At 65.1% G+C, this 21,221-nt stretch overlaps 9 protein-coding genes across 9 annotated transcripts; 4 read left to right on the plus strand and 5 right to left on the minus strand.

The window, feature by feature from the left end:
- Positions 1 to 338: 338 nt before the first annotated feature.
- On the minus strand, positions 339 to 3,283 carry JCM10292_001441 (uncharacterized protein; the record flags this gene model as incomplete). The annotated part of the gene is made up of 6 exons (XM_076651219.1): positions 339 to 748; positions 807 to 1,002; positions 1,080 to 1,465; positions 1,523 to 1,826; positions 1,886 to 2,117; positions 2,181 to 3,283. 6 exons carry the CDS (start codon positions 3,281 to 3,283, stop codon positions 339 to 341), a joined length of 2,631 nt encoding a protein of 876 aa, XP_076503254.1.
- Positions 3,284 to 4,012: 729 nt separating this feature from the next.
- Positions 4,013 to 5,182, minus strand: JCM10292_001442 (uncharacterized protein; the record flags this gene model as incomplete). Its single annotated transcript, XM_076651220.1, has 3 exons — positions 4,013 to 4,684; positions 4,776 to 4,830; positions 5,145 to 5,182. 3 exons carry the CDS (start codon positions 5,180 to 5,182, stop codon positions 4,013 to 4,015), a joined length of 765 nt encoding a protein of 254 aa, XP_076503255.1.
- Positions 5,183 to 5,719: 537 nt separating this feature from the next.
- MSF1 (phenylalanine--tRNA ligase) lies at positions 5,720 to 7,542 on the plus strand (the record flags this gene model as incomplete). The annotated part of the gene is made up of 4 exons (XM_076651221.1): positions 5,720 to 6,728; positions 6,839 to 7,143; positions 7,273 to 7,346; positions 7,458 to 7,542. 4 exons carry the CDS (start codon positions 5,720 to 5,722, stop codon positions 7,540 to 7,542), a joined length of 1,473 nt encoding a protein of 490 aa, XP_076503256.1.
- A 371-nt stretch (positions 7,543 to 7,913) lies between these two features.
- On the plus strand, positions 7,914 to 10,643 carry JCM10292_001444 (uncharacterized protein; the record flags this gene model as incomplete). Its single annotated transcript, XM_076651222.1, has 8 exons — positions 7,914 to 8,742; positions 8,806 to 8,904; positions 8,968 to 9,063; positions 9,125 to 9,857; positions 9,949 to 10,045; positions 10,112 to 10,291; positions 10,373 to 10,534; positions 10,599 to 10,643. 8 exons carry the CDS (start codon positions 7,914 to 7,916, stop codon positions 10,641 to 10,643), a joined length of 2,241 nt encoding a protein of 746 aa, XP_076503257.1.
- A 184-nt stretch (positions 10,644 to 10,827) lies between these two features.
- JCM10292_001445 (uncharacterized protein) lies at positions 10,828 to 12,242 on the plus strand (the record flags this gene model as incomplete). Its single annotated transcript, XM_076651223.1, has 2 exons — positions 10,828 to 11,371; positions 11,428 to 12,242. The coding sequence occupies 2 exons, from the start codon at positions 10,828 to 10,830 to the stop codon at positions 12,240 to 12,242; spliced, it is 1,359 nt and encodes a 452-aa protein (XP_076503258.1).
- A 366-nt stretch (positions 12,243 to 12,608) lies between these two features.
- JCM10292_001446 (glycosyltransferase family 69 protein) lies at positions 12,609 to 14,821 on the minus strand (the record flags this gene model as incomplete). Its single annotated transcript, XM_076651224.1, has 4 exons — positions 12,609 to 12,905; positions 12,964 to 13,211; positions 13,275 to 13,419; positions 13,580 to 14,821. 4 exons carry the CDS (start codon positions 14,819 to 14,821, stop codon positions 12,609 to 12,611), a joined length of 1,932 nt encoding a protein of 643 aa, XP_076503259.1.
- A 478-nt stretch (positions 14,822 to 15,299) lies between these two features.
- HEM2 (porphobilinogen synthase HEM2) lies at positions 15,300 to 16,684 on the minus strand (the record flags this gene model as incomplete). The annotated part of the gene is made up of 5 exons (XM_076651225.1): positions 15,300 to 15,364; positions 15,461 to 15,677; positions 15,738 to 15,825; positions 15,932 to 16,461; positions 16,529 to 16,684. The coding sequence occupies 5 exons, from the start codon at positions 16,682 to 16,684 to the stop codon at positions 15,300 to 15,302; spliced, it is 1,056 nt and encodes a 351-aa protein (XP_076503260.1).
- A 177-nt stretch (positions 16,685 to 16,861) lies between these two features.
- JCM10292_001448 (uncharacterized protein) lies at positions 16,862 to 19,536 on the plus strand (the record flags this gene model as incomplete). The annotated part of the gene is made up of 7 exons (XM_076651226.1): positions 16,862 to 16,888; positions 16,968 to 17,555; positions 17,618 to 18,331; positions 18,426 to 18,519; positions 18,574 to 18,710; positions 18,775 to 18,842; positions 18,900 to 19,536. The coding sequence occupies 7 exons, from the start codon at positions 16,862 to 16,864 to the stop codon at positions 19,534 to 19,536; spliced, it is 2,265 nt and encodes a 754-aa protein (XP_076503261.1).
- A 137-nt stretch (positions 19,537 to 19,673) lies between these two features.
- JCM10292_001449 (uncharacterized protein) lies at positions 19,674 to 21,058 on the minus strand (the record flags this gene model as incomplete). Its single annotated transcript, XM_076651227.1, has 3 exons — positions 19,674 to 19,905; positions 20,006 to 20,483; positions 20,545 to 21,058. 3 exons carry the CDS (start codon positions 21,056 to 21,058, stop codon positions 19,674 to 19,676), a joined length of 1,224 nt encoding a protein of 407 aa, XP_076503262.1.
- Between the last annotated feature and the right edge of the window lie 163 nt (positions 21,059 to 21,221).

A 21,221-nucleotide genomic window follows, 5' to 3' on the forward strand; every position in this document is an offset into this window, starting at 1 on the left:
CGGTAGGAGAAGAACGAAGGAGGTCCAAGGAGGCCGCCGCCGACGACCATGACGTTGTCGGTCGATTTGGCCTTCTCAAAGTGGGGGACGGGCTTCGATGTTCTTGGCTCGTTCTTGCGCACTGCGGTTCCCCCAGTGGTTCGGCATCATCGAGGATGAGTCGGGCACAGCGCTGCTCGCGAGAGGCTGTGTAGCCTTTGTCCGCACGCGGAAGCAGCGCAATTGAGGGCGGTGCAGCCTGCTCCCTCCGGGCCACACACGCACAGACCATAATGAAGCGCGATGCGAGTTACAAAAGAGCAATAATGATAAGCTAACCACCTCCCCGCCGCGCCCGGTCAGATGGTGATGACCTGCACTTTGTCCCTCGCCCTTTGGACAATCTCCCGCGGCACGGCATTCACCTGTGCCGCGCGTGCCTTTCCCCTCGCCCGCGGCCCGCCCGACAAGCCCGACACGCGTTCAGCCCGGCGCCAGTAGTCGCGAATGCCCTTGGCCGCGCGCGCAGCCCACGAGTCGCTCATGCGCCGGTCCTCGATGACGCTCCCCTCTGCCGGCGTCTGCAACAGGAAGCGATTCTGCTGCTGGTCGGCCGCGCTGCCGCGCTGAGCGCTTGCGAGCTCGGCGGGCGTTGGGAGATAGTGCGCCTCGCACGCGATGACGCCGCGCGACTTCTGGTGCGCGTCGTTCGGGTCCGACAGAGAGGAGATTTTGGACAAGCAGTCCACGAGGTCGCGCTGGAGGTAGTCTGTGCACATCGTTCCGCTCAGTATGTATGTCAGCGACGGCGAGATGAGAGTACGCACGAGCGATGGCGAGGGGTTCGACGGGCAGCTTGGCCACCTCGTATAGACCGCCGTCCTGCAACACGACGCCCTGCGACGTCTTGATCTCGTTCGTCAGGCCTTCGGGCGGCGCCACGCCCGAGGTGATGACCTCGCAAGAGTGCGGACCGGCGAAGTAGACCGAAGGCGAGCTCGAGTAAGCCGTGTGGATGAGCGTCTGCGCATCGCGAGAAGTGTGAGGGCTGTTCTGAGCCAAAGGCGACGCAAAGAGACACTGCAAAGGGGACAACACACCTTCTGCTGCAGGCCCTCCTCGCGCACGACGCGCTTGCCCTGCTTGAGCACGTCCCGGTGCGTCTGCGTCTCGAGCACGCCCTGGCCCTTTGCGAGTTCGCGCACGCCGAGGTTGCGGTAATTGAGCTCTGGGAGCGGGATGCATGCTGCGTCGGCGACTTCGGGGCGCGCGAGGAGGTCGTGCAGCGGGTACTGCCACGACGACGAGGTGGTGGGGTCTTCCTCACTGGGCGCGGGCGGGTAGGGCGCGTCGGCGCCGTAGAGCGAGGATGTGACCGAGAGGAACTCGTCGACGTCGAGGTGGATGAGCCAGTTGGACGACGAGCCGTATGTTGCCGTACAGTGCTCAAGCATGTGGGAGTGGAAGTCGCGCCCTTTGCGCGAGTCTACAGCATACATTCTCGTCAGCCGAGGCTGTCGGGGAAGGCAGAAGCAGCACGCACCGGAGAACTTGAGCCAGTGCAGCTTGACCGTCTCCTGGTCGATCCATCGCTCCATCCCAGCGATGCGCTCCTTGCGGATCTGCCCCCGCTCGTCCAGCCCATCCGGCCCAGCGTCCGTCGTACCCACCCGGGCCTTGAGCTCCTCGACCGTCGGGTTGAGCTCGCCGCCGCCCTCGCGGTGCATCTTGTCGGCGAGGGCGTCGACTTCTGCCGCGCCGAACGTGCCCGGGTGCGACGTGTCGTAGAGCGCAAAGTTCTCGACGCCGAGGAGGCGGTGGTACAGCAGCCACTCGTCGAGGAAGCGCTGCAGGCTGAGGGTCAGAACAGCTGTTCCTAAGCAAGTAGATCGGGCGGATTGCGCACGTTTTCATTCGGGATCAACGCGCACACCGTCACGTTGTAGCGCGGTGTATCGTCGCCGGACGCCTTCTTCGACTTTGAGTCTGCGAGCTGGAAAGAATCCTCGTTCGGGTCGATCACGAGGTCCGTCTTGGCGAGCCGTCCGCTTGGCGAGTAGTCGAAAGCGGCGAAGCGGGCTACGAGACGATGCTCCAGCAGATCGACCTTGCGCTCGACAGGTGGAGGCAGAGAAGGTCTGTAACGTCGAAGGAGGGTCAGGACAGTACCTTGCGGTCTTGCCAGAGGGAACGCAACGCACGGTTCGTCGCCGACTGTCCCTTCTTCGGACGAGCTGTCGGCCTCTTCGGGCGGGGCCTCGGGTGCAGCGGCTGCCACAACAGGCGGCGCCTTCTTGAACCGCTGGTCCCAGCCCTTGATGCCTGCGCGGTCTCTCGCCGCCGCTGCTGCCGCCGCAGCTGCCTTCTGCTGCCCCGCTTCCGCGTCCTCGCCGCTCCCTGCGCCGCGTCCTCCTCCTCCACCCAGTGCAGCCGCAGCCTTGGCCCCGCCCACCTGGATGAGCGGGCCCTTCTTCCTCGGCGGTGCCGCGCCCGCCCTCGGCGCCGCGTCCAGCTCGTCGTCCTCGTCCGCGGCCCCTCCGCTCCCAGGACGCTTCCTCCTGCCGCCAGCACCACCCCCAGCACCAGCCGCAGCGGGCTTGCGATTCTCCGCAGCGGCATTGGGCACGGGCTCGCCCTGCGCCTCGGCAGCAGCCATGCGCTCGTCCCACTCGCGCAGCTTCTCGCGCTGCCGCGCCCGCCGCGCCTCGACCGCGCGCAGCTCCTCCTCATACGTCCCCTCTTCGGCGGCGGCGGCGAACGCGGGTGGACGAGCCTGAGGCGCAGGTCGTCGACCGGCGGGAGGAGGAGGCGGACCGGCCGGTCGCGGACGACGCGCGGCAGGTCGAGGTGCGTCTCCTCCCGCTCGTCGCGGTGGAGCCTGTCCCCGCGGCGCCCATTCCCTCTCGCCCTCGTCTTCGCCGCCGCGCTGCTGCTGCTGCTGCTGCCCGCCGTAGTACTTCTGCCTCGCTCTCGCTGCATCCTGCCCCGCACCTCGCGGTCCTCCTCCCGCACCAGCAGCAGCAGCTGCTACTCTGCGCTCCTCCTCGCCGGCGGCCGCGTCGCCCTCGTCCTTCGCGAGCGCCTCCTCGTCGTCGCCGTGTTTCCCGACCCAGAGTCCGCGCTCGCGCGTGAGCCCAAACTGCTCGAACGCCTTTCGCTCTGCGCGCGGGTCGAGCGGGATCGACGAGAGGGATGGCGAGGAGGACGAGGGGAGGAGCGGCGCGAGGTGCCAGAGGGCGACGAGGGCGAGGGCGAAGAGGGCGAGCTTGGCCGGCGCGCGGAGGCCGCGAACGGGGCGCAGCATGCGGCGCGTGGTGGTGCGAGGCGCGCACAGACAAGAGTCCCCAAGTTGCAGCGAGAGAGGGTGCCGGGATGTGGGGGCGGGTTGAGTAGTCGCGAAGGTGAGCGAGACGAGAGAACGAGCGAGAGCAAGCAAGAGCGCGACTGGGGGCAAGCAGGCTGTGCACTGTGTGCGCTGTGCAAGGGCAGGACGAAGGAGCAGACCAAGGCGGAAGGCGCGAGCGAGGGCAGCGTTCGCCCACTTTGGGCCATCTGGAGCTCTCTCGCTCTTGTCGCGCGCCGTGCTCCCGCCGAGCCGCGTTCGAGCCTTTCTCTTGCAGCGCGATCACCCACGCGCACAGCTGCACCGACTCGATCACCCTCTCCCGTCTGACAGAGGCGACGCGTTCACCTCAACGCGTCGCAGCTTCCGCGTGCCACGGCCCGGTGCTTGTCTACCCGGAGCCCTTCATTAGCCCGACGCGCTAAGAGAGTGCAAGCTCTCCGACTCTCAAAGGCTGCAATGTCACGCACGCACGCGAGGAGTAGAGTATATGGGTTCCTCGGCCAAGAGGAGAGGTAGAGATAGCAGTCGCGAGACAAGGGAGTGGGACGGAGAAACGAGCCGGGTCACGTGGTGTTATGTTGTGTAGGGGTACAGAGCAGGTCAGAGAGACAAGCGCAGAGCGAAAGGGGATTAGGCGACGACGACGTCGAGGGGAGAAGGAGGTTTCGAGGCGGCGGAGTCGCCCGTTCAGACGTCCATGCCGAGGAGGAGGAACTGCTCGTTGGGCAGGCCGGTCGTCTCGTGATCCGACACGACGGTGCAGCCGAGGTAGAGCAGCTGGTGCACGAGGCCGCCGAGCTCGCCGTCGGCGTCCTTCTTGTCGAGCGCGAGCACGACGCCCGAGCACGCGAGGTCGGCCTCTGCGCGCTCGAGGACGGCAATGATCGACTCGCGCAGCTCGACGGCCGCGAGCTCGCTGCCGCCGCCGACGTACAGCGTGCGCGTGCCCGCGTGCGGGTTGTCGACCACGCACCCGTGCCAGCCCGCGCCGAGCAGGTCCGACAGCTCGACCGCCTCGACGGGGAGCTGGTGGATCGACGCGTGCGCCGGGTACAGCGCCGCGAGGAGCGCCGACGACGCCGGCGCGACCTCGGGGAAGAACGCGGCGGCGCACTCGGGCTCGGCCGGCGGCGTGAGGAGCGCCGGCGCGGTCGCGCCCTTGCGGTTGGCGGCGCGGCCGAGGATGAACGACTCGGTGGGCGAGGTCGACGTCGCCGAGAGGGGCGGCGACGGCGGGAAGATCGAGTTGTAGGCGGGGGGAGAGAGGAGAATGTCGTCGTCGGAAGTGGCCGAGGAAAGCGAAGAAATGGGAACGAAGGGGAGACCCTGCGCGGTACCTCTCACGTACGCACGCAGACCCTGCAGGATGGCGAGACGCGAGACGAGGACAGAGCGGACCGGTCAGCGGACGGCACGGGCACGCTCGATCGGCGAGGCAAAGGGGACGCACATGCTCCTTAAGGAGCGGCGCCTGGTTTTCGGCACGGGTAGCCCCGTCAGGGCCACTGTCCGCACGCTGTGGACGAGGGAGAGGAGACGGAGAGTCAGCCTGGGAACGTGATCGAGATGGACGAGATCGCAAGGCGAGCGAGAGAGGACGCACGGTCGTCCAGGAAGCTGCCCTCGAAGGGCACTACAGGAACGAAAGAGGAAGAGGGTGCCACGCCGTCGCCAGCGCAGCAGCTGTACGCGCAGGCAAGAGGCTCGCGGTCAGCACGCACATCGGACGCTTCGGCGACGGGGCGAGTCGAGACCGCGACAAAGGAACGCGCGCGTCTCGCTCGCCCGCAACGCCTCGGAGGGAGGGCAAGAGACGCACTAGAGATTCGAGGGTTTCGAGGTATTATCGTTCGCCATGGCTAGCTGTCTTCCAGCGTTTGGGTGGCGAGTTGCGCGAGGTGGCAGAGAGGGGGCCTTGGAGGGCTGGGGACGGCTTCCGTCAAGCTGTGCAGGCGTGGACGGGGGGTCAGCAGGGTCCTGCGGGTCTCAATGGCTGCCTGAGCGGCGCTAGCCCACGCACAAGCTGGGGGAGGGCGATGACGAGGAGATGGGAGAGCGAGGGCCGCTGCCCGCGAGATGGCCGCCGACACCGCCACCGCCTCGGACTCGCGCCAGAGACTCGCTTCGAGCAGCTTCGACACACGCGCACAGCCCAGTACTGCCCGTCGAGCCGCGCCCCTGCCTTTGCCCGCCGCTTACCGACCTTGTTGCTTGGCCGCACGTTCCTCTCGCCCGAGCTGCTGTCGCTCGTACGACGTGCGAAGTGATCCTTCCAGCTTGAAAATACTTCGTATAGCTACACAGATGAGAGTGGCAGGCCCTGCGTGAGACTAATTGAAATCGTCGGAAGTCCGCGGCCGTGTTTCCCCTCTCCATCGCTTCCTTCCACGACCAATGCTTGCTCGCCTCTCACGCCCGCAGGGCGTGCGCCAGCTCGCGAGCTGCACGTGCGCACGTGTAGCGACACCTGCAGCTGCTCGTGCGGCTCCCGCGCGGCCGCTGTCGCTCGCTGCTTCTGCTCCCTGTCCGCGCCGCCTTGCCCTTTCTCCGCGCCCGCCAGTTGCGCAAATTCCCCGGCGAACGTACGCAGCGAGGCCAAAACCTACCGAGCCAATCGATGTCGAAGGCGTGTCGTACCCGCGCGATGCCTTCAGCAACGCAACGCCGACTATCCTCGACAAGGTCCCGCGACGGCTTCACCTCGACCCGGCGCACCCGATCGGGATCCTGCGCAAGCTCGTCGAGGACCACTTTTCGTCGTTCGAGCACCTCAACTCGCTCTCGCCCATCGTCACCGTCCAGCAGAACTTTGACGACCTCGGCTTCCCTGCCGACCACCCGGGGCGCGCGCTCACCGACTCGTACTACCTGAACCGGCAGCACATGCTGCGCACGCACACGTCGGCGCACGAGGTCGAGTGCTTCCGCGCCGGCATGGACCGCTTCCTCATCGCCGCCGACGTGTACCGGCGCGACGAGATTGACCGGAGCCACTACCCGGTCTTTCACCAGATGGAGGGCGCGTACGTCGTCGACCCGGCCGCGGGGGGCATCGAGCGCCTCGAGCGCGAGAACGCCGAAATGCAGAAGGAGCTGCGCGCGGCCAACATCGAGATCGAGGACCCGACGCGCGAAGAGACGCCGACCAACCCGTACCAGGCGGCGCACGACCCGCGCAGCGCGCGCATCATCTCGGAGCACCTCAAGAACTCGCTCAACGGCATGGTGCTCAAGCTCTTTGGCCCGCAGGCGAGCCAGGCCGGCGAGCCGCTCCGCGTGAGGTGGATCGAGGCGACGTTCCCGTGGACCGGGCCGAGCTACGAGGTCGAGGTGTGGTTCAACGGGCAGTGGCTCGAGATCCTCGGATGCGGAGTCATGCAGCAGCATACGCTCGAGCGGTCAGGTGCGCCTTTTCTCGCTGCTTCCTGCGCAGTCGCTTCGCGTCCGAACAGTCCTGACCCGTCCATCATCCTTCTCCGGTCCCGTACTACCAACTTCCAATCGCCACCTCAGGTGTCGGGCACAAGCAAGGCTGGGCGTTCGGCCTCGGCCTCGAGCGCATCGCCATGGTCCTCTTCTCGATCCCCGACATCCGCCTCTTCTGGTCGCGCGACGCGCGCTTCGCGTCGCAGTTCCGCGCGGGCGAGATCTCGACCTTCAAGCCGTACTCGCGCTTCCCCGAGTGCTACAAGGACGTCGCGTTCTGGATCCCGTCCGCGGACGAGGCGCGCGAGGCCGGGAGGGAAAAGTGGCACGAGAACGACTTTATGGAGATTGTGCGCGGAGAAGCGGGCGACCTCGTCGAGAATGTGCAGCTGGTGCGTCGCTCGGCTTCCGGTCGGCGGCCTCGCGGGTAGGGGGAGGAGCAGGGCCCCCGCAAGCCTAGCTGCTCCGCTCTGTGATGAGGCGGTGGCGAGGGAATTGCTGACCGTCTATTCTCGAAACAGATTGACGAGTTTGTGCACCCCAAGACGGGGCGCACGTCGCGCTGCTACCGCCTCATCTATCGCTCGATGGACCGGTGCGCTTCACCTTCGGGCTCCTCACCCCTTCACTGAGAGCCCTCATCGCGCTTCTCGCTCTGTGCGCAAACTGCAACGTTGTAACTGACTGCCGCGATCGTACCTTGCAGGTCGCTGAGCAACGAAGAGGTGAATGTCATGCAGGACAAGGTGGTCGAGCGGATCGTGAGCGACTTGGGGGTCGAAGTGCGGTAGTCTTTTGTGGGCTGTCGGGTCGCTGCAACTGTTGAGCCCTAGCCCGGGTCGTGTGCTGGTGGTTGTGAGAGTGCGCTGCTGGCGTTGGCTGACCCCGCCGCCGCTTGGCCGTCCCCCTGGCGCCCACCCTTGTCTCCTGCCCCCGCCTTGCCCTCCGCGTCTTGCTCGTCTGCACGTGAGCGAGTGCAGCAGCTGTCTGTGCCGTTGCAGAGCACTGGGTCGACCTCGCTGCGCCTGCCCTCGTCGCTGCACAGGCTTGCGCTGTCGCGTGCTTTCCGCCGGTTCTCCGCACTCGAGGAGCGTGGTCGTCTCTGTCGGCGCACGCTCGAGTGCAGCGAGGCGAGTCTGTAGCGCTCTGTCAGGAGCAGTCGATGGCCACAGCGGCCTCTCCCACGCCGTACCCGCCCGCGTCGCCGTCTGCTCCTCGCGCTGTCCCCACTTCCGCCGCTCACTCGTCGTCGGCGTCGACAGCCGCCTTCCTCCCGACGCTCCTCGCTGCAGCGAGCATGAACGCCTTCTCGTCGGGGTCGCCGACGAGCGCGTCCGCCGAGTCGCGCCACCACCCGCCCGCACTCGCATCCACCTCGTCGTCGTCCTTCTTCACCTCGAACCGCAACCTTGCTCCCGCTCCCGCCCCCGCCCCCGCTCAGCAGCACGCACGCGCGGGTGTAGCGCCTACCCAGTCGTTCCTCCCGCCACTCCAGCCCGCACCCGCCGCTTCCACCTCCTCGGCATCCTCTTCTCGCCCGAACGGCCGGCTCTCGCAGTCGCATGGCGGCGGAGGCGCGACCCTTCTCAGCGACGAGGAGACGTCGCCCTCTGACGCCGGCGGCGTCGGCTCGGTGTCAGGTGGCGGGCAGGGCGGATACGCGCCCTCCTCGTACGGCAGCAGTCTGCCCGCAATCGCGCCCGCACCGGCAAGCGGGACCGGTCGCTCCAAGGCGCGATCCGGATCTGTCGCGTCGTCCACAGGCGGCGGCACCAAGGGAAAGGGCAAGGCGCGGCTCGCGGACAACGGCGACGTCTCGAGCGGAGGGTCGCCCGCGCCTGGCGGCGGCGGAGGGAAGAAGAAGGGTGGGACGGGCAAGGGAGGGAAGAGGGCGCAGCAGATGGGCCCGGACGGGAAGCCTGTGCCGAAGAAGAAGAAGGCGGGGCGGGCGTGTGCGGCGTGCCAGAAGGCGCATCTCACGTGCGACGACAGTGCGTGTCTCTGTCGCACCTAACGTTGCTCTGTGCGTGACTGACTGGCTCTCGACGCTGCAGGCCGACCATGTGCAAGGTGTATCAAGAAGGGCTGTCCCGACGAGTGCGTCGACGGGGCGCGGAAGAAGGCAAAGTACTTGCAAGAGATTCCCGACGAGCGTGCGTGCCACGCCGATCAGACTCATGGACAGGCGCATGAATACTCACGGTCGCCCTCCGCAGTGCTCGAGCGAGGTCGGCAGAACGGCACGCCTGCGACGGGTGCCCCACCAACAAGCAGTGCACCTCCTCCATCGGACACCGACACTTCTTTCTTCGGTGCGCTTGCACCAGCCACAGATCGCAGCAAGAAGGTTCTGACCTGAATGTGATTTCGCAGGGTCCGCCCTCGATCTGACGGAAGCCGGTCCTTCGAGCACCGCCCAGCCACAACCCTTCTTCGACTTTTCCGCCACCCTTGCGACGTCTACGCCTAGCGCGAGCGCCGCTCCTCTCGCCTCGTCGAGCACCGCCGGTGCCGCCAGCAGCGGCATGGCCGGCGCGACAGGCGCAGCCGCCTACGATCCCTCCTCCTTCCTCTCCTTCCCATCCGCGCTCAACACGCCCACCATGTCCGGTCCAGGCTTGACGCTCGGTCCCGCCAACCCGCTCGCCGACTCGACCCAGTTCGGCTCCGAGGCGGCCGGCTTCGAGTATGCGATCCTCAACGCCATGCTCAACGGGAACGGCTTTGCGCTCGACACGCACACGACACCGACGCTCGTGGGCGCGCCACCGGGCGTGCTCGGCGGTGCGGGCGCGGGAGAAGCAGGCACAGGACTTGGGCAGCTCGATTCGCAGCAGGCGGGCGGGTTTGGCGGTTCGAACGACGACCCGATGCTGCTTGACGGCGGCGCAGGCGGGCCGAGCGAGCACTCGCCGTATGCGAATGGCGCGTCGCCAGCTGCTGCCGCTGCCGCTACGGGCGGACAGGCGGGAGGTCAGCAGCAGCAGCAGCCACCGCAACAGCAGCAGGGAGGGCTGCTCACGGCCGAGGAGGCGTATCGCAGCGTGACGAAGCCGTACCCATATGCGCAGAGCTACCACTACCTCGTCAAGCATCTCAAGGACCGGTACGTCGGCTCGCTTGCTCAGTGCATCGCTCGTGAAGCGTCAAGCTTGCGACAGTTGGTCCGGAGCTGACCAACCTGTATGCTTCCACAGCTTCGAGAAGAACGACATTTTGCGCATCATCCGCGCGCTCGCCACCTTCCGACCCAGTCTCATCGCTCTGCAGATGCCGCTTACCGAGGAGGACGAGGTGCGTTCTCAAGCCGCAATGGAAGTTACGAAGCCCGTCCGACCTGTCTGACCCGCAACCCTACAGACCTTCGTCGAACGCACCTTTCAGCGCACGCTCGTCGAACTCAACAAGCTCATCTCGTTCTCGGGCACGCCGACCGTCGTCTGGCGCCGCACGGGCGAGATCTGCCTCGTCGGCACCGAGTTCTGCCTCCTCACGGGCTGGAAGCGCGAAGAGCTTGTCGGGAAGAAGTACATCTTCGAGGTGCGTCCGCGATTCTGCTCAGCCGGGCCACTCGCTCGCTATAACAAGACAGGAGTTGATTCGCCGGTGCCTCGCACACAGCTCTTCGACACGGCTTCGGTCGTCGAGTACTACGAGTCGTTCGCCAAGCACGCTTTCGAATCAACCGCGACCTCGATCACGATGCAATGCGTCGTGCTCGGGCCCGACGGGCGCCCCGTCCCCTGCGCCTTCTGCTTCTCCGTCCGAAGGGATCTGTTTTCAGTTTGTCCACACTTTCCCTCTCTCTTGACCTGCTTCCGGCGACTGACGCGATCTGCGCCGACAGTGTCCCTTCCTCGTGATCGGCTCGTTCCTGCCTGTCCTCGTCTGACCGTCTGTCTCTTTGCGCACGTATTTGTCCACTGTTGTTCGAGGTTGTAGCGTAGTCGCTCTCTCGGTGGTATCGCGCAAGTGGGTTCACAAAACGCACGTGCGCCGTGATCGGCGGCGCTATCGCGCCGGCGCCCGGACCATCTCGTTTGCCCTTCTTCCCGTCTCTCCTCGCTGCTCTCGCCATGAGCGCGCCTCGCTTCGACGTGGTCGGACAGTCACAGAAGACCGTGAGCAGCGCCACCTGGCGGATCCGACACCAACTTCTCGCTTCGGCGCAACCTCCACCGTCCGCATGGTCCAAGGTCCCAGGCGTCGAGGGCCACTTCAAGCTAGAAATCTTCCAGCCGGGCCAACGGCCGACGTTTCGGCTGACCTGGTCGGGCCCCCTCAAAACCCGACCCAGGCCTTCCAACCCCCGAGAAGCGGACGCCCTGCGCCATACCCTCATCATGTCGCTCGCCCTCCTCACGCGCGGGACGGAGGGCACACGAAACGTGCAAAAGATTCCAGTCACAAGTCAAAGCAGTGTGCTCGACTTCTACATTGGGCCCTCGCTTCAATTGTTCGACTTGACTGTACGGACGACGGACCTACAGGCCGTGGCCGCGTACGACATCGCTTCAGCTCGATCCTGGGACTTGACGGTCAGCATAGAGCGGTCGATAGACGCCAACGTGTCCCCTCCGACGCCCAAGGAGCAAGCTAGTCTTGCAAGGCGCGCCGCTCGTATGACATTCCCTCTCTATGCATCGTCTGCTCTTGCTCACAGGGACCTCCTTCAGCTCTCCACCTTACCTCGCATCCACACGACGTCCGGTTCGTCTTCCCCAGGGTCGGAAAGGACGGCGCCGAGCTCTGGGCAAACGGCGAACATCTGTCGTCGACGTCGTCGTACTTCAAGGACCTCCTCACGTCGGAGTTCGCCGAGTCGATCCCTGTGCGGTCCAAGCGCCGGCGAGACGATGGGGCACAGCCTGTGCGCGCCGCCAAGGGTGCGCCAAAGGATTTTGACGATTCGGACGACGAGGCGGACACGCTGCTCGTCGCCAATGCCGCGCCGATCCTGCGCGCTGCGGCGGGTGAACAGGTCGAGCACGCCTATCACGAAGTCACTATCACGCAGGCCGCCTATTCGACGTATCGCGCCGTCCTCCTCTACATTCTGACGGGCCACATCGACTTTGCGCCTCTGTCGTCCTCCTACATCGGCCCTCCTGTCTTCGGCGCCAAGTACCAGCACCGCTCTGAACTCCATGTCGCTCAGTATGGCGCCGATCCTGCAGCCCCACTTGCCGTGTCGCCCAAGTCCGTCTACCGCCTCGCGCACCTGCTCGACCTGCCCGCCTTGCAGCGCCGTGCGCTCGTAGCGATCGAAGCGGGTTTAACAACGCACGGCGCAGCGATCGAGATGTTCAGCGACGCGGCAATCTCGTACGACGAGGTGCGGAGGCTCGTGCTCGCGTACGTCGCGCGCAACTGGACCGAGGTGCGCCAGACGCCGGCATGGAAGGATGTGATGGACCGCGTTAAGCGGGACGAGATCCCTGGGGGCGGCGGGATCGTCGTAGAGGTCTTGCAGGCTGTCTCCGACAACTAGGTGCCGCAACGCTGGTCGTTTGCGTCTACCTGCCTCGCGCTCTCCTCGCACAGGCACACAAATTGGCCAGTCTCTCGCGGGATTAGGAGGACAACGAGGGGGCAAAGTCATACATGCGGCTCGTTAGCAGGCAAAGCTCTAGACGCCGGTGTCACTGCGAGAGATGGGTAAGGGCACGGTGGAGGGGGTACACAGCGGCACGGCGCAACGGCAGGGCATTATGGTACGTAACAGCGACACGGTCTACAACACAACCCGGATGTAACTCAGCGAAAGACGAGCAGGCAATACTGCCAAACAACAGAGAGACTGCAAAAGCAACAGTGGTACAAAGCCCTGGCGAGAGGCCGCCTGAGTGTCCTGCACTCATCGCCGCAAGATCTGGCGCGCGTAGCTGTAGGGGCGGTACCACTGGGCGCGGATCCATTCAAAGTCGAGGTGGAAACCGCGGACCCACGACCAGCAGACGACGCTGTCGGGCGGCGAGAGCGACGCCCACGCGATGAGCTCAGTAGGCTCGGAGGATGCGGGATAGAGGGTCGAAGGGAAGGCGGCCGGGAGGGTGAGGGTTGACTCGGAGGGCGGGCTCAGCGATGCGAGCTGCTTCAGGCGAGGGTGGGCGTAGACATCCGCGGCGTAGGTGACGTGCACGGACGGTACCACCTGTGCGAGGGGATCGTGAGAATCGATGGCGTCACTCAGGCGAAGGAAGATGACGCACCAGCCACCGGTCGAACCCTCGGCTCCAGAAATCCTTTGCGAGCGTCTTGCACTCGCTCGCTGCACACTCGCCCACCTTGTTGAGCGTCGAGCGGAAGCGCGCTGGCTCGAGCGCGCCGACGGGCGGGAGACGGCGCCACGACTTGCGCGCCGTGCTCGAGACGGGCGAGTGCGGGTCGTAGCGCGGCGCTATGGAGGTTGTCGTGAAGGGCGCAGCATCGAGCGCCAGCATGCCGTTCCAGCACGAGTCTGCGCGGGGACAGAAGGGGTCAGGACGTGGCAGGAGAGGGCGTGTCGACGTGGAGCACGTACAGACTGGAGTTGGTAAACCGCGGCTGAACCGGGTACGGAAGGCTCCTTCGCCCGGCTGGTCGAATAGCTCATCCACGCCGTCACGCCACTCCGAGAGAATGTCGGTACGAGCGCGAAGCATCGATCCGGTAAGCGACCGGGCGACCTGTTGCGGGCGAGTGGTCAGCATGGAGGCATCGTGTAAAGGTTGCAGGTAAGACAGAGGAATCCGGAGCGAATCTCGCATGCGCTCGCGGAGGAAGCGGCAGTGCCAGGATCGAGTAGGGGAGGGCAAGAGCTCGGGAGGGAGGCAAGGATAGACGAACCCAATTGTCGTAGAACTTGACGCTGTCGTTCCACCAGTGCCCTGGTCCCTTGTTGGCGCGCCAGTCGAGCGCGCACGCCGCGTCGGCTTCTTGCGCCTTGCGCTGGAAGAGCAGCTCGAGCATGTCGCCCGGGCAGGCGAAAACGTCGTTGACGAAGAGGACGTCGCTGAACTCTGTCACGTTGAAGCCTTGAAGCGGCGCGAGGGCGACGTTGCGATACACGGCGAGCTGGTCGATGCGGTCGACGGCCTTCCAATTGGTCTGCCGCGGGTCCGACACGATCGTGTGCTCTGCGCCGAGCGCGGTGAGCGCGGCGGCGAGGTGAGCGAGCGCAGTCGTCGTGTTGTCGGTCGACCCATTCTCGAATACGCTGACATGCACGGACGAGGGGCCGAGGAGGGAGATGGCGTGGAGGAGCGCGTGCGAGAGTGCGGGAACGACGAATTCCGAGTTGTACAGGTTGAGCGCGAAGAAGGTCCGGCCCGTTCGTGTCTCGTCCGGTCCAGCTCGTCGCAGGGGTGCGTAGCGGGAGGCCAGCGCGGTGTCCCGCTCTATGCTCGCGCACGAGAGACTGCGCGTTTCGGGGATTCCGAGGGCGGTGAACCGAGCGTTCAGCTCGCGTTCGATCAGCTCGACACGTGCCGCCTCATCCGCAGATCGCGAACCTTCGTGTGCTGGAGAAATCGTGGAATTGGGGGAAAGGGTAAATGGAAAAGCCGGGGCGCGAGGTTCGACCTCGACGGGGTCGGGGACCATGGGCGGGGAGAAGACGGCGGTGGCGTACGCGGCATGGCGGACGTAGAAGAAGTGCGCGGTCCAGCCGAGAACGGCGGCGGCAAAGAGGCACGACCCGGCGAAGCACAACGCGGCGCTCGAGTAGGCGAGCTTCTCGAGGCGGTGTTGGCGGCGATGCGAGCGCAGCGTGTGCGTGTAGCTCCGCGGCGACCCGCTTGCACAGTCCCTCTGCGTAGGCAGACCCTGCGCTGCATCCCCGCCGGCGAGGTCGGAGAAATCCCGAACGTGTCGCCCTCCCGCTCGCGGAAGCGCTGAGGCCCCCGCTGCGCACGCATCCCACTCCTTGAGCCCGCCTGCGCCCGCCGGGTGGTACTGCGGCAAGAGCGGAGTGTCTGCCGCCGCGTCGTCTGCGCAGCTGTCGAGGCTGGGGCGGGCGGTATCGGTTTGTCGCGGGCCGGCGCGAGGAGGCGGGGTGCGCGCGAGCCCCTGCGGCCACGAGAGCCGCATGCTCGAGCGGGCGGGTGTGCGGGAGGAGCGAGCAGGCTAGCTGCAGCCGGATATGCGCACAACTCTAGCACCAGCAGCACAGAACGGGCACGGACAAGCAAGCGAAAGGAGCGAGCTGCGCCGGCGAAATCTGGGGAAGGAGCGCCTGGAATGCAGCGAACGCAGCACAGCGAGACACGTGCGCATTTGCACCGCATTGCGCTCTTTCCGCCTTGTCACGCCGGCAGTCGAGGCTGAAGCACGCACAGGCATCGCGTGGAAGGCAAAGGTGCAAGAGAGGGAAGAGCAACAAGCTGACTCGCTCTCCGAAGCCGAGGTTTCATCGCCAAAGTGCGCACGATCGCGCGAGACGGCCCGCGGAGCGCCGTCTCCGTGTATTTCCGTGACAAAGCGTCGGATCCCTCGCGATGCTGAAAGAGTTGTGATGCAAATTGCTACAAGCGCGTACGGCACGAACGGCGAGAAGGGAGGAGGGCGTCTACTTGGCCTCGTCGAGCCAGTCGAGCAAGTCAGGGGTAAAGTAGGTCAGGATGAGCGTGCAGCCTGCGTGCGTTGCGGGCGTGAGTCTGGTATCATCAGAGACGCGCGACTCGCTAGCAGCGGAGCAGTCATGCGAGCGAGAAGCGCAAGGCGACGCACCCGCGCGCAAGAAGCCCTCAACGCTCTCTATCGCCATGGCCTTGAGGTCGTACACGCCCGCGTTGGCACCAGCGTGAATCATTGAATACTCGCCCGAGACCTGGTAGCACGCGAGTGGGAGGTCGGGCGCGAGGGTGCGCGCCTCGGACATGATGTCGAGGTACGGCATCGCGGGCTTGACCATGATAAAGTCGGCGCCTTCGCGCACGTCGCGCATCTGGCGGGGGCAGGAGGATCGGTATAGGGCCGGAGGTGAAGGTCAAGAAGCGGGACGCACGATCGCTCGTCGTGCGAGACCGCGCGCATTGGGCGGCAACTGGTAGCATTTCCGGTCGCCAAAGTTGGGCACAGATCCAGCAGCTTCCCTGCAAGTATTTAAGGTCAGTCTGGTTGCCCTGACGGCGAGTGCAAAACAGGACACAACAAGGCCACGCGCGAGAGAAACGCAGTCGCGAGCAACCGAAAACGCACCTGAACGGGCCATACATGTTGCTGGCAAATTTGGCCGAGTACGACATGACAGCACAGCGGTTCCCGAAGCCCTCGTCGATGAGCGCCTGCTTGATTGCGCCAATCCGCCCGTCCATCATGTCGCTCGGGGCGACAATCTGTGCGCCGGCGCGGGCGTACGCGAGCGCGACCTCCTGCATGCGCCTGACGCTGCGCGCGTTGTCGATGACCTTTGCCTCGGCGGCCTGCTCGGCAGGCGTGAGCTGCTCGAGCGGGCACAGCTCGCCGCAGTGCCCGTGGTCCGTGTACTCGCACAGGCAGACGTCGCAGGCGACGACGACGTGCGGGAACTCGCGCCGGATGAGCTGCGTGGCGAGGATGACAGGCGTATTGGGGTCGTCGGCGGGCGAGCCGCGGCCGTCCTTCTGCATGTGGAGCGGGACGCCGAAGAGGATGACGGAGCGGAGACCCTTTGCGACGAGCGGGGCGAGGAAGTCGCGCAGCTTGTTGATTCCCCATCGCTTCTGACCGGGCAGCGACTTGATCTCGACCTGCGGGAGCGCGAAACCAGGATGTCAACGAGACGCGATGAGGAGAGATGAGAGGGCATGAGCGCACAACTGCGTCCGGCTCGTCGGTGATGAAGATAGGGTACATGAGCATGTCTTTCGTGAGGTGGCGCTCGGCCTGGAGGCTCCTCAGGAGCGGGTGGTGGTAGCCGCCCTGGAGGATGGCGGGGAGCGGCACATCGACGCGGTCTTGCGAGGCGGGCATTGTGCAAGTCGGGAGTAGTCCTGGCACGAACTCGTGTCTCCCAGGCCTTAGCAGCCAGTAGCAGGTGAGTCGAGGTGACAAAGCCAAAAGTGTCCGCAAGACGATCGGCTCGCGGACAGGTCGCTCTCGTCGCCTTTGCCGCCTGCAGCCCGAGTGAGCCTCGAGGCGCTGCCCAGGATGAGCAGGCGTGACGAGGCCCTCTCGGTACGTCCCTCTACTGCTCGTTGCCCCACTTCCAAGTCGCTCACTTACAATCGCCGCTCATGTGGTCACCATGCTGCAGGCCGTCGACACAATCCTGGACATCTTCAGCGCGCGCCTGAATGCTGCACTCGATCAGTCAAACGCAAACAGCGTCCCCGGCGCAGTGCACGCCGCGGCTCGCCGCGCCCCGCTCCCCACAACGGAGCAGCCCCCTCCTCCGGCCGCGTACTCGTCGCCCTCGTCGCCGGACGCAGTAGAGCGCGGCGCTTACGTCCGCTCACCAATAACCTCGACGCCGTTCTCCTACGGCGCCACCCACCAGAGCTTCCCGATCGAACCGCTCGCGAATCGCGCAGTGCTCCATGGCGAAACCGCTCCATCGCCCGCTCCTCCACTTGCTGCTCCTACTGCTGCTCCCGCCGAGGACGGTGACGCGCTCCCTGGCTACACGCGACGTGCCCCGCCCGCACCACGAAGAGCTGCAAACGGTCTCCCGCCGAAACGCCTTCACGTCCTGTCCTCCAAGACAGGCAAGCTCAACCTCGAGATGCGCGCGCACGGCCAGGATCACGTCGTTTTGATTCAGGAGAATCCGGATGAGGACGCGTCGCTCGCTGGCGTGCTTGACGTCAAACTCAAGGACCCCGAGTCTATCACGCACATCAAGGCGAGTGGCGCTCTTTGTAGCGCCCGGGCTTGTCATACGGCTCTGACCGGTTATGCACACAGATTCGACTCAAGGGCCTGGTCCGCACGCTCGTCATGAAGGCACACGCTTCCGGTCGACATCCTGTCTCGGACGAGATTGACTTCGTCGAGGACAGCCGGACGCTTTGGACCGCTGCTCCGCCCGGCGACGTGCCGCCACCACTCGCAGGCAACACGTCAAATGACCCGACCAAGCTGCAAGGGTCGTTCTCGTTTCCCTTCTCGCTCACAGTCCCCGGGCGCATCTTTGCCCTCCCCGGCTCGGACGCGCTCCTCGAGCGACCCTTCCGCCCTCCTCCGTCGTTCGTCCTCGACTCGGCCCTTGCCATGACGGTGCGGCAGCGGAACGAGGACGCGACAACTAACATAGGGTTCCGTTCGGGCGGGCTCAGCACTGGCGGCTTCGAGGCGTCGTCGCGATACTACCTCAAGGTCACGCTCGGCCGCAAGGGGCTCCTCAAGCTCAACGAGCGCTGGATCATCCCCGTCGTCTTTGTCCCGCGCCAGCTCCCGCCGACCTTCTCGCCTGCGCGGGAACTCGCCTTACGCCAAGGATTGCGGCCGCCGAGCTCGAAGTCCGACCCGCAGGGCTGGATCGAGCCAGGCAAGTACCGCTCGAGGGAGCAGTACAAGCGGGGCGTGTTCAAGGCTCGCTCGGGATGGGTCGAGGTCGAGGGCAAGGTTCCACGGCCGCAGAAGTTCCAGAAGGGTTCGGTCCTCGACTTCGAGGTGCAGGTGCGTCCGAAACTCACTCTGACTATTCCAGGCGGCTAAGTGCTCGCGGTCGTCGCGTCTGAACATCTCGGCTGACTTCCTCTGTGACGCGCAGATCACCTCGTCCGACCCTAGTCAAGGCCGTTTCCCGCCTTCCTCACTCGCCGTCTCGCTCCTCCAGCACACTATTGTTACCGCTCAGCGCTTGAGTGCGCTTCTCTCCTCTTCACGCATTTTTCCGCCGCTGACTGCTCTTCTTGCAGCCAACGCACTGGACACCGTCATCCTGCGAGCGCAAGCTGTCAGAGCTATTGGCCCGCCGCTCGGCGAGCCAGTCAAGCTTGGAAAAGACGGGAAGGAAGACGGCTGGAGGATCACGTACGGAGGACAGATCAAGCTGGTAAGCCATCTCGCGCCTGCGCAGCTCGTCGCGCTGCTCACGCGTATCCGACTTCTGCACATAGGGCGGCACGCCTCCTTCGTTCCGCGCGCCGAATCTGCAGGTCGCGTACGAGCTCGCGATCACTCTCTAGTGCGTACGGCCGCCCTACTTGACACCGCCATGACTCACCGACTGGTTGTGATGCAGTCAACCTGGACCTCGCGATGTCGTTACGTCAACACACATCGCTACGCTCGGCATTCCCGTCGAGATCGTCAATTGCCCTCCACGCGAAACCCTCACGACTCCCCTCTCCGGAACGCGCACCGTGCAGCTCCCGTCCTCGCTTGTCGATGCTCGTCGTCCATCTGAGCCAAGCGTCCCTGTCTCCTCATTCTTCCAAGGCTCTGATATGCCACCTGAACCGTCCGCAACAATCGTATCGCTACCGGCTGCCATCGCAGAAGACGCTCCCGGCTCGCCTCATCTCGCGGCTTCTCCTCCTCCTCCACCACCTCCACCGGCGGCAGACCCGCACAACTCGTCGGAATCGCCCGCAGGACCCTCGCGCACTCGCCCTGTGCCCAGTGCACCTCGGCGCGCCAACACTGAGCCCAATCCGGTGCACGCCGTACTCGTCTCTGGTCCGGGCATGCCCGCCGCCGCTTCCTCCTCGCATGGGGACGTCGAGCTGCTCTGGGTGGGAACGGCAGACGGTGCCGAGGCGCCAATGCCGCGGTACGAGCCGCCTGCGGCAATTGACTCGGTTGAGGAACGCCGACTTGAGGAGGAGTTCGGGCTGCCGCCGAGCTACTTTGACGTTGTCGAGGCAAGGCGGCGGTAGACGGCGGCCTCGACCCTTTCGCGCTCTCCATTAGTGTCTGCAGGACTGGTATACATGACTGTTGTTGTGATCATCGGTTTCGGCTACTTCTCGCGACGTGATGAGAAGGTCGGCGTATTGCGTTGTGCGGAAGCGATCTACTTCTCTGCGATTGCCTCGAACACCTCCACAAGCACTGCCGACGCTCCGGGCGTCCCCTCGTTCCGCACACGCTCCTTGGCCTCCTTCCACGCGTCCGTCGTCTTGACCTTGCTCCAGTTCTTGACGACATAGTTGAGCGCCGTCTTGCGCACTTCGTCGAACGCCATTGCCGTCGGTGTGCAGAGCTCGGCGGCCGCACCCTTGGGCGTAAGGAGATCGGCAAACACTCTGAGGGCGCGTTCTTGGAGTTTCGAGAAGGTGCGCGAGGTGGTAGACGGATTTTGGCGAGACCGGGGCGGGCAGCTCAGACTTGTCCGGTGCCGCTGACTTCTGCTTGACCGCCAAGCTTTTGCCGTTTGCGTCGTTTTTCGCGTCTGCTGGCGGCGGAGGGGTGGATCTCAAGTGCGAGCGGAACTGGATGTGACCAGTGGCGATGAAGAGGAGAACGGCGCGGTAGGTCGAGTACGAGAAGGTGGTGATTCGGATCTCGTGGAAGGCGTGATCGTCGCTAGCGGCACCATGAAGGGTGGGACGGTTCGTCGCGAAGAGTTCTTCGTCGACTTCAACGTCCGAGTCATCCTCGTCAAGCGCGGCATTGTTGGTGTCGGCGTTGAAAAGTCTTTTGACATCAGAACGTGGCCGCTTGCCGCGTTTGGATGCGGTTTCGGCGAAATCGGAGGCGAAAAGGCTGGCAAAGTAGGGCGACGCAGCGACGAGCAGATCCTTCGTTGCCCAGAGCTCGGCGTTGCCGTCCTGACGAGGGAAGAGGAATCGGACGTTGGGCAAGGATGGGTCGGTGTTCAAATCTGCGGGATTGACGGTAAGGAGACGAAGCGTGCTTGGCGAACGCGTGAAAGAGGGACGTACACGCGAAGCGCTGAGCGAGGTCGACCGGGTTGCACAGGAGCGTGTCGTCTACGGGGACGTAGGTTTCCTGCTTGATGTCGAGTTCGACAGTGTACTTCGTCGCGACCAGGCACTCGGCTTTCGACGATTCGTCCAGTTCGGAGAAGTCGTCGTTACCGTTGAACGCCGCATTCCCGCTGATGTAGTCCGGATAACGCCTGAAGTAATTCGTCCTACCGCGTAGCGGGATGGAATAACTGTATCGTGGGCCAGACTTCCGGAAGACGCCCGACGCAGCAACGGCGCCCAGCGACCCGGAGGGAAGGTCGACAGGCCTGACCGCGACCGCGAGGAGGTCTGCATCGCGGCGCACCACTATGGACCAGGATCCGAGGCGTTCAGTCGTGAAGCTGAACGAGGATTCGGAGAAGGCTGGGTCGAGCAAGGGCGTGGGTAGGTTGATGTCGATGGAGAGCTTATACTTGGCCTCGCTCGACAGAGCACATTTGCACTCTATCGCGACGGGCGCACGCATGGCTCCGTCTGAGCGCATCGGCTGGGCACCGGAGAGCTGGGGCGACAGCCTGCGCGCGTCGACCTCGACGCGTGGCGACGTGACTATTCTGCGTGAGTCTCGCTCATCTTGTAGTTGAAATGCTGAAGGAAGTACGGTAGTGCTCGTTCCAACATCCGGGCAT

Source organism: Rhodotorula paludigena (genome assembly GCF_050403205.1).
Source record: "Rhodotorula paludigena JCM10292 DNA, Rt_paludigena_JCM10292v1_ctg47, whole genome shotgun sequence".
Lineage (NCBI taxonomy): Eukaryota > Fungi > Basidiomycota > Microbotryomycetes > Sporidiobolales > Sporidiobolaceae > Rhodotorula > Rhodotorula paludigena.